At 48.6% G+C, this 11,126-nt stretch overlaps 1 protein-coding gene across 1 annotated transcript in view; it reads right to left on the bottom strand.

The window, feature by feature from the left end:
• GRM1 (glutamate metabotropic receptor 1) overlaps positions 1 to 10,908 on the bottom strand; it is a 348,169-nt gene extending 337,261 nt beyond the window's left edge. Inside the window, exon 1 of the mRNA XM_038762331.1 lies at positions 10,158 to 10,908. Within this exon, the coding sequence (XP_038618259.1) occupies positions 10,158 to 10,908 (751 nt within the window). The remainder of the gene's footprint in view (positions 1 to 10,157) is intronic.
• Positions 10,909 to 11,126: the final 218 nt, after the last annotated feature.

The following is an 11,126-nucleotide window of genomic DNA, read 5'->3' on the forward strand; positions in this document are numbered from 1 at the left end:
GCCAACATGTACTTCCCAAGCGCTTAGTACAGTGCTCTGTACACAGTAAATGCTCAAAAAATACGATTGAATGAATGAATGAATGAATGAATGAATGAAGCTGCGACTGCGAGCCCGTTGTTGGGACAGAGATTGTCTCTACCTGTTGCCCGATTGTACTTTCCAGGCGCTTAGTACAGCGCTGTGCGCACAGTAAGCACCCAATAGATAGGACTGAAGGAATGAAGCTGCGACTGTGAGCCCGTTGTTGAGACAGAGATTGTCTCTATCGCTGAACTGTACTTTCCAAGCGCTTAGTACAGCGCTCTGCACCCAGTAAGCACCCAGTAGATAGGACAGAATGGATGAAGCTGTGACTGCGAGCCCATTGTTGGGGGAGGGACTGTCTCTCCCCGTTGCCCAATTGTACTTTCTAAGCATTTAGTTCAGCACTGTGCGCACAGTAAGCGCTTAATAGATAGGACGGAATGGATGAAGCTGCGACTGCGAGCCCATTGTTGGGACAGAGGTTGTCTCTCTTTAATGCTGTATTGTAGTTTCCAAGCACTTAGTACAGCACCGTGCACACAGTAAGTGTCCAATAGATAGGACCCCCACCTCCTTCCCCTCCCCACGGCACTTGCATATATATTTGTACAGATTTATTACTCTATTTATTTTACTTGTACATATTTACTATTCTAGATTTATTTTGTTAATGATGTACATATAGCTTTAATTCTATTTCTTCTGATGACTTTGACACTTGTCTACATTTTTTTTTGTTGTTGTCTCTCTCCCCCTTCTAGACTGTGAGCCCGTTGTTGGGTAGGGACCGTCTCTATCTGTTGCCACCATGTACTTCCCAAGCGCTTAGTACAGTGCTCTGCACACAGTAAACGCTCAAAAAATATGATTGAATGAACGAATGAACGAATGAATGAATGAATGAATGAATGAAGCTGCGACTGCGAGCCCGTTGTTGGGACAGAGATTGTCTCTACCTGTTGCCCGATTGTACTTTCCAGGCGCTTAGTACAGCGCTTTGAGCACAGTAAAGGCCCAATAGATAGGACTGAAGAAATGAAGCTGCAACTGTGAGCCCGTTGTTGGGACAGAGATTGTCTCTATCGCTGAACTGTACTTTCCAAGCGCTTAGTACAGCGCTCTGCACCCAGTAAGCGCTCAATAGGAAAGAATGAATGAAGCTGCGACTGCGAGCCCATTGTTGGGACAGAGGTTGTCTCTCTTTAATGCTGTATTGTAGCTTCCAAGCACTTAGTACAACACTGTGCACACAGTAAGCGTCCAATAGATAGGACCTCCTACCTCCTTCCCCTCCCCACAGCACTTGCATATATATTTGTACAGATTTATTACTCTATTTATTTTACTTGTACATATTTACTATTCTAGATTTATTTTGTTAATGATGTACATATAGCTTTAATTCTATTTGTTCTGATGACTTTGACACTTGTCTACATGTTGTTGTTTTTTGTTGTCTCTCTCCCTCTTCTAGACTGTGAGCCCGTTGTTGGGTAGGGACCGTCTCTATCTGTTGCCAACATGTACTTCCCAAGAGCTTAGTACAGTGCTCTGCACACAGTAAACGCTCAAAAAATACGATTGAATGAATGAATGAATGAATGAATGAATGAAGCTGCAACTGCGAGCCCGTTGTTGGGACAGAGATTGTCTCTACCTGTTGCCCGATTGTACTTTCCAGGCGCTTAGTACAGCGCTTTGCGCACAGTAAGGGCCCAATAGATAGGACTGAAGGAATGAAGCTGCGACTGTGAGCCCGTTGTTGGGACAGAGATTGTCTCTGTCGCTGAACTGTACTTTCCAAGCGCTTAGTACAGCGTTTTGCACCCAGTAAGCGCCCAATAGATAGGACAGAATGAATGAAGCTGTGACTGCGAGCCCATTGTTGGGACAGAGGTTGTCTCTCTTTAATGCTGTATTGTAGTTTCCAAGCACTTAGTACAGCACCGTGCACACAATAAGTGTCCAATAGATAGGACCCCCACCTCCTTCCCCTCCCCACAGCACTTGCATATATATTTGTACAGATTTATTACTCTATTTATTTTACTTGTACATATTTACTATTCTAGATTTATTTTGTTAATGATGTACATATAGCTTTAATTCTATTTCTTCTGATGACTCTGACACTTGTCTACATGTTTTTCTTTTTGTTGTCTCTCTCCCCCTTCTAGACTGTGAGCCCGTTGTTGAGTAGGGACCGTCTCTATCTGTTGCCGACATGTACTTCCCAAGAGCTTAGTACAGTGCTCTGCACACAGTAAACGCTCAAAAAATACGATTGAATGAATGAATGAATGAATGAAGCTGCGACTGCGAGCCCGTTGTTGGGACAGAGATTGTCTCTACCTGTTGCCCGATTGTACTTTCCAGGCGCTTAGTACAGCGCTGTGCGCACAGTAAGCGCCCAATAGATAGGACTGAAGGAATGAAGCTGCGACTGTGAGCCCGTTGTTGAGACAGAGATTGTCTCTGTTGCTGAACTGTACTTTCCAAGCGCTTAGTACAGCGCTCTGCACCCAGTAAGCACCCAATAGATAGGACAGAATGAATGAAGCTGTGACTGCGAGCCCATTGTTGGGGGAGGAACTGTCTCTCCCTGTTGCCCGATTGTACTTTCTAAGCGTTTAGTTCAGCACTGTGCACACAGTAAGCGCTCAATAGATAGGATGGAATGGATGAAGCTGCGACTGCGAGCCCATTGTTGGGACAGAGGTTGTCTCTCTTTAATGCTGTATTGTAGCTTCCAAGCACTTAGTACAACACTGTGCACACAGTAAGCGTCCAATAGATAGGACCCCCTACCTCCTTCCCCCACCCCCACAGCACTTGCATATATATTTGTACAGATTTATTACTCTATTTATTTTACTTGTACATATTTACTATTCTAGATTTATTTTGATAATGATGTACATATAGCTTTAATTCTATTTGTTCTGATGACTTTGACACTTGTCTACATGTGTTTTTTTTTTTGTTGTCTCTCTCCCTCTTCTAGACTGTAAGCCCGTTGTTGGGTAGGGACCGTCTCTATCTGTTGCCAACATGTACTTCCCAAGCGCTTAGTACAGTGCTCTGCACACAGTAAACGCTCAAAAAATACGATTGAATGAATGAATGAATGAATGAATGAATGAATGAATGAATGAATGAAGCTGCGACTGCGAGCCCGTTGTTGGGACAGAGATTGTCTCTACCTGTTGCCCGATTGTACTTTCCAGGCGCTTAGTACAGCGCTGTGCCCACAGTAAGCGCTCAATAGATAGGACTGAAGGAATGAAGCTGCGACTGTGAGCCCGTTGTTGGGACAGAGATTGTCTCTATCGCTGAACTGTACTTTCCAAGCGCTTAGTACAGCTCTCTGCACCCAGTAAGCACCCAATAGATAGGACAGAATGAATGAAGCTGTGACTGCGAGCCCATTGTTGGGACAGAGATTATCTCTCTTTAATGCTGTAATGTAGTTTCCAAGCACTTAGTACAGCACTGTGCACACAGTAAGTGTCCAATAGATAGGACCCCCTACCTCCTTCTCTGCACCCAGTAAGCACCCAATAGATAGGACGGAATGAATGAAGCTGTGACTGCGAGCCCGTTGTTGGGGAAGGGATTGTCTCTCCCCGTTGCCCGATTGTACTTTTTAAGCGTTTAGTTCAGCGCTGTGCGCACAGTGAGCGCTCAATAGATAGGACGGAAGGGATGAAGCTGCGACTGCGAGCCCGATGTTGGGAGAGGGATTGTCTTTTGCTGAATTGTAAATGAGAGCACTTTATTAAGCGCTTACTATGTGCAAAGCATCATCATCATCATCAATCGTATTTATTGAGCGCTTACTGTGTGCAGAGCACTGTACTAAGCGCTTGGGAAGTACAAGTTGGCAACATATAGAGACAGTCCCTACCCAACAGTGGGCTCACAGTCAAAAAGGGGGAGACGGAGAACAAAACCAAACATACTAACAAAATAAAATAAATAGAATAGATATGTACAAGTAAAATAAATAAATAGAGTAATAAATATGTACAAGCATATATACATATAGACAGGTGCTGTGGGGAAGGGAAGCCCTGTTCTAAGCACTGGGGAGGTTACAAGGGGATCAGGTTTTCCCACGGGGGGCTCCCAGTCTTCATCCTCATTTTCCAGATGAGGTAACTGAGGCCCAGAGAAGTGAAGTGACTTGCCCAAAGTCACCCAGCTGACAATTGGCGGAGTCGGGATTTGAACCCATGACCTCTGACTCCAAAGCCCGGGCTCTTTCCACTGAGCCACGCTGCTTCCTCTAGAGCTCGTTTGGGGCACGGATTGTCTCTCTTAATTGACGTATTGTACTTTCCCAAGTGCTCAGTACACTGCTCTGCTCCCAGTAAGCGCTCAGTAAATACGTTTGAAAGACTTCACAGTTCTGTCCCCGTGTTTGAAACTACTTCACTATTGTTCAGCAATTTTACCAGAATACCTGACACCAGCTTCTCTTGTAATAATAATAATCATAATGATGATGATGGCATTTATTAAGCGCTTACTATGCACTGTTCTAAGCGCCGGGGGGGATACAAGGTGATCGTGTTGTCCCGCGTGGGGCTCACAGTCTTAATCCTCATTTTACAGATGAGGTAACTGAGGCTCAGAGAAGTGAAGTGAATTGCCCAAGGTCACACAGCAGACACGTGGTGGAGCTTTCCAGGCGCTTAGCACAGCGCTGTGAGGACAGTGAGCGCTCAGTAGATAGGACGGGACGGCTGCAAGGAGCGGGGTCCCTTTTATTCATTCATTGATTCATTCAATCGTGTTTATTGAGCGCTTACTGTGTGCACAGCACTGTACTAAGCGCTTGGGAGGTGCAAGCTGGCAACATATTCATTCAATCGTATTTATTGAGCGCTAACTGTGTGCAGAGCACTGTACTAAGCGCTTGGGAAGTACAAGTTGGCAACATATCATTCAATCGTATTTATTGAGCGCTTACTGTGTGCAGAGCACTGTACTAAGCGCTTGGGAAGTACAAGTTGGCAAAATATTCATTCAATCGTATTTATCGAGCGCTTACTGTGCGCAGAGCACTGTACTAAGCGCTTGGGAAGTACAAGCTGGCAAAATATTCATTCAATCGTATTTATCGAGCGCTTACTGTGTGCAGAGCACTGTACTAAGCGCTTGGGAAGTACAAGCTGGCAAAATATTCATTCAATCGTATTTATCGAGCGCTTACTGTGTGCAGAGCACTGTACTAAGTGCTTGGGAAGTACAAGTTGGCCACGTATCATTCAATCGTATTTATTGAGTGCTTACTGTGTGCAGAGCACTGTACTAAGCGCTTGGGAAGTACAAATTGGCAACGTATAGAGACGGTCCCTACCCAACAGTGGGCTCGCAGTCTAGAAGATAATATTGACGGAGTTTATTAAGCACTTACTTTGTGCAAAGCACTGTTCTAAGCGCCCCATCTTACCTCCTCCCCTTCTCCACAGCACCTGTATATATGTATATATGTTTGTACATATTTATTACTCTATTTATTTGTTTTACTTGTACATATCCATTCTACTTATTCAATTTTGTTAATATGTTTTGTTTTGTCTTCTGTCTCCCCCTTCTAGACTGTGAGCCCGCTGCTAGGTAGGTACTGTCTCTATACGTTGGCAACTTGTAGTTCCCAATCAATCAATCAATCGTATTTATTGAGCACTTACAGTGTGCAGAGCACTGTACTAAGCGCTTGGGAAGTACAAGTTGGCAACATATAGAGACGGTCTCTACCCAACAGTGGGCTCACAGTCTAAAAGGGGGAGACAATTAGTACAGTGCTGTGCACAGAGTAAGCGCTCAATAAATACGATTGATTGATTGATTGATTGATTGAAGAGAAGCAGCGTGGCTCAGTGGAAAGAGCCCGGGCTTTGGAGTCAGAGGTCATGGGTTCAAATCCCGGCTCCTCCAACTGTCAGCTGTGTGACTTTGGGCAAGTCACTTTACTTCTCTGGGCCTCAGTTCCCCCAGCTGTAAAATGGGGATGAAGACTGTGGGCCCCCTTTGGGACAACCTGATCACCCTGTAACCTCCCCGGCGCTTAGAACAGTGCTTTGCACATAGTAAGCGCTTAAGAAATGTCATTATTGTTACCTCCTTCCCTTCCCCACAGCACCTGTTTATATGTATATATGTTTGTACATATTTATCACTCTCTTTATTTATTTATTTATTTTACTCGTACCTATCTATTCTATTTATTTTATTTTGTTAGTATGTTTGGTTTTGTTCTCTGTCTCCCGCTTTGAGACTGTGAGCCCACTGTCGGGTAGGGACTGTGTCTATCTGTTGCCAACTTGTACTTCCCAAGAGCTTAGTCCAGTGCTCCGCACACAGTAAGCGCTCAATAAATACGATCGATTGATTGACTGATTGATAGTAAGTGCTTAATAAATGCCATTATTATTATCTATATGTTGCCAACTTCCCAAGCGCTCAGTCCAGCGCTCCGCACACAGTAAGCGCTCAATGAATACGATGGACTGATTGACTGATTGATAGTAAGCGCTTAATAAATGCCATTATTATTTATTAAAGAAGCAGCGCGGCTCAGTGGAAAGAGCCCGGGCTTTGGAGTCAGGGGTCGTGGGTTCGAATCCCAGCTCCGCCACTTGGCAGCTGCGTGATCTTGGGCAAGTCACTTCACTTCTCTGGGCCTCAGTGCCCTCATCTGTAAAACGGGGATGAAGACTGTGAGCCCACGTGGGACAACCTGATCATCTTGCATTCCCCCCCCACCCCCAGTGCTTAGAACATCATCATCATCATCATCATCATCAATCGTATTTATTGAGCGCTTACTGTGTGCAAAGCACTGTACTAAGCGCTTGGGAAGTACAAGGTGGTAACATATAGAGCCAGTCACTACCCAGCAGTGGGCTCACAGTCTAAAAGGGGCACACGTAGTAAGCACTTACTAAATGCCATTATTATTTAATAATAATATTAAGGTAGGTAGGCTGCACATCATCATCATCATCAATCCTATTTATTGAGCGCTTACTGTGTGCAGAGCACTGTACTAAGCACTTGGGAAGTACAAGTTGGTAACATATAGAGCCAGTCCCTACCCAGCAGCGGGCTCACAGTCTAAAAGGGGCACACGTAGTAAGCGCTTAATAAATGCCATTATTATTTATTAAAGAAGCAGCGCGGCTCAGTGGAAAGAGCCCGGGCTTTGGAGTCAGAGGTCGTGGGTTCGAATCCCGGCCCCGCCACTCGTCAGCTGTGTGATTTTGGGCAAGTCACTTCTCTGGGCCTCAGCGCCCTCACCTGTAAAACGGGGATGAAGACTGTGAGCCCACGTGGGACAACCTGATCATCTTGCATTCCTCCCCCAGCGCTTAGAACAGTGCTGCACATCATCATCATCATCAATCGTATTTATTGAGCACTTACTGTGTGCAGAGCACTGTACTAAGCGCTTGGGAAGTCCAAGTTGGTAACATATAGAGCCAGTCCCTACCCAACAGTGGGCTCACAGTCTAAAAGGGGAGTCATCATCATCAATCGTATTTATTGAGCGCTTACTATGTGCAGAACACTGTACTAAGCGCTTGGGAAGTACAAATTGGCCACATATAGAGCCAGTCCCTACCCAACAGTGGGCTCACAGTCTAAAAGGGGAGTCAGAGGTCGTGGGTTCGAATCCCGGCCCCGCCACTCGTCAGCTGTGTGATTCTGGGCAAGTCACTTCTCTGGGCCTCAGCGCCCTCACCTGTAAAACGGGGATGAAGACTGTGAGCCCACGTGGGACAACCTGATCATCTTGTATTCCCCCTCAGCGCTTAGAACATCATCATCATCATCAATCGTAAGTATTTGAGCGCTTACTATGTGCAGAGCACTGTACTAAGCGCTTGGGAAGTACAAATTGGCCACATATAGAGCCAGTCCCTACCCAACAGTGGGCTCACAGTCTAAAAGGGGAGTCAGAGGTCATGGGTTCGAATCCCGGCCCCGCCACTCGTCAGCTGTGTGATTCTGGGCAAGTCACTTCTCTGGGCCTCAGCGCCCTCACCTGTAAAACGGGGATGAAGACTGTGAGCCCACGTGGGACAACCTGTTCATCTTGCATCCCCCCCCCAGCGCTTAGAACATCATCATCATCATCAATCGTATCTATTGAGCGCTTACTGTGTGCAGAGCACTGCACTAGGCGCTTGGGAAGTACAAATTGGCCACATATAGAGACAGTCCCTACCCAGCAGTGGGTTTACAGTCTAAAGGGGGCACACGTAGTAAGCGCTTAATAAATGCCATTATCATTTATTAAAGAAGCAGCACGGCTCAGTGGAAAGAGCCCGGGCTTTGGAGTCAGAGGTCGTGGGTTCGAATCCCGGCCCCGCCACTTGTCAGCTGTGTGATTTTGGGCAAGTCACTTCTCTGGGCCTCAGCACCCTCACCTGTAAAACGGGGATGAAGACTGTGAGCCCACGTGGGACAACCTGATCATCTTGTATCCCCCCCAGCGCTTAGAACATCATCATCATCATCATCAATCGTAAGTATCTGAGCGCTTACTGTGTGCAGAGCACTGTACTAAGCGCTTGGGAAGTACAAATTGGCCACATAGAGAGACAGTCCCTACCCAACAGTGAGCTCACAGTCTAAAAGGGGAGTCAGAGAGGTCATGGGTTCGAATCCCGGCCCCGCCACTTCTCAGCTGTGTGATTTTGGGCAAATCACTTCTCTGGGCCTCAGCGCCCTCACCTGTAAAACGGGGATGAAGACTGTGAGCCCACGTGGGACAACCTGATCATCTTGTATCCTCCCCAGCGCTTAGAACATCATCATCATCATCAATCGTATTTATTGAGCGCTTACTGTGTGCAAAGCACTGTACTAAGCGCTTGGGAAGTACAAATTGGCCACATATAGAGCCAGTCCCTACCCAACAGTGGGCTCACAGTCTAAAAGGGGAGTCAGAGAGGTCATGGGTTCGAATCCCGGCCCCGCCACTTCTCAGCTGTGTGATTTTGGGCAAGTCACTTCTCTGGGCCTCAGCGCCCTCACCTGTAAAACGGGGATGAAGACTGTGAGCCCACGTGGGACAACCTGATCATCTTGCACCCCCCCCCAGCGCTTAGAACAGTGCTGCACACCATCATCATCATCAATCGTATTTATTGAGCGTTTACTGTGTGCGGAGCACTGCACTAAGCACTTGGAAAGTACAAGTTCATCATCATCATCAATCGTATTTATTGAGCGCTTACTATGTGCAGAGCACTGTACTAAGCGCTTGGGAAGTACAAATTGGCAACATAGAGAGACAGTCCCTACCCAACAGTGGGCTTACAGTCTAAAAGGGGAGTCAGAGAGGTCATGGGTTCGAATCCCAGCCCCGCCACTCGTCAGCTGTGTGATCTTGGGCAAGTCACTTCTCTGGGCCTCAGCGCCCTCACCTGTAAAACGGGGATGAAGACTGTGAGCCCACGTGGGACAACCTGTTCATCTTGCTTCCCCCCCCCCCCCCCAGCGCTTAGAACATCATCATCATCATCAATCGTATTTATTGAGCGCTTACTGCGTGCAGAGCACTGTACTAAGCGCTTGGGGAGTCCAAGTTGGTAACGTATAGAGCCAGTCCCTACCCAGCAGCGGGCTCCCAGTCTAAAAGGGGCACACGTAGTAAGCGCTTACTAAATCATCATCATCACCATCAATCGTACTTATTGAGCGCTTACTGCGTGCAGAGCACTGTACTGAGCGCTTGGGAAGTCCAAGTTGGTAATATATAGAGCCAGTCCCTACCCAGCAGCGGGCTCCCAGTCTAAAAGGGGCACACGTAGTAAGCGCTTACTAAATCATCACCATCAATCGTACTTATTGAGCGCTTACTATGTGCAGAGCACTGTACTGAGCGCTTGGGGAGTCCAAGTTGGTAATATATAGAGCCAGTCCCTACCCAGCAGCGGGCTCCCAGTCTAAAAGGGGCACACGTAGTAAGCGCTTACTAAATCATCATCATCCCCATCAATCGTACTTATTGAGCGCCTACTATGCGCAGAGCACCGCACACACGTAGTAAGCGCTCACTAGATGCCGTTCTTATTTAACAGTAACGTTAAGGTGGGTAGGCCCCCCCCTACCTTCGGTGTGCACGGCGGAGACGTAGGTCCAGTTGTAGCGCTGGACGATGTCCAGCATGGCCCGGGCCTGGAGCGTATCGGACGGCACCACCCGGAGGAAGTACTTGTAGAGCGTCTTGTCGCTGAGGTCGATGCTGGTGGCGGAGTAGGCGATCTGGGGGATGTCGAAGAGCTGCAGCAGGTTCTGCACCTGGATGGCCACGGAGCTGGAGCCGGGCCCGATCACCCCGGCGATGGGCTTCTTGGGCCGGGCCCGGGGGAGCGGGGCCGGGCCCGGCCGGCACAGCCCCCAGTCCCCCTGGTCGCGCACGGAGATGAGCGAGTCCCTGATGAACTCGATGCTCTGCTCCAGGGCCACGGACGAGTGCCAGCACGAGTCGCGGATCTCGCTGCCCAGCGTGATGTTGGGCAGCAGGCCCGGGTCGGCGTTGATCTCATCCAAGGTGTGGAACATGGCCTCCACCCTCTGGATGCCGTACTGCTCCCGGACCTCGCCGCACTTCCTCTCGGGCACCTTGTCGGCGGGCGGCTGGTGGTGCACGGAGAACAGGGCCCCGATGATCACGTCGCCGTCCGTGCGGGCCACCGAGCGCCCGGCCGGCGAGGCCCCGGCCAGCGGGGGCCCCGGCCGCGCCCCCTGCCACAGGAGCCCGGGGACCAGGGCCAGCAGCGCGACCCACAGCCGGGGGGGCCCACGGCCCCGGCCCCACAGCCTGGACCCCCCGCGCCCGGGACCTCCCTGCCCGCGCATCGCTGGGGGACATGGAGGACCCGACGGACGCCCACCCACCCTCTCCACGCCCCCCGACTCCTTCCTCCTTCTTCTTCTCCTCCTCCTCCTCCTCCTCCTTCCCCTTTCTTCTTCTCCTCCTCCTCCTCCTTCCCCTTTCTTCTTCTCCCCCTCCTCCTTCCCCTTGCTTCTTCTCCTCCTCCTCCTCCCTCCCCTTTCTTCTTCTTCTCCTCCTCCTT

The sequence above is a fragment of the Tachyglossus aculeatus genome, chromosome 2 (genome assembly GCF_015852505.1).
Source record: "Tachyglossus aculeatus isolate mTacAcu1 chromosome 2, mTacAcu1.pri, whole genome shotgun sequence".
Classification (NCBI taxonomy): Eukaryota; Metazoa; Chordata; class Mammalia; order Monotremata; family Tachyglossidae; genus Tachyglossus; species Tachyglossus aculeatus.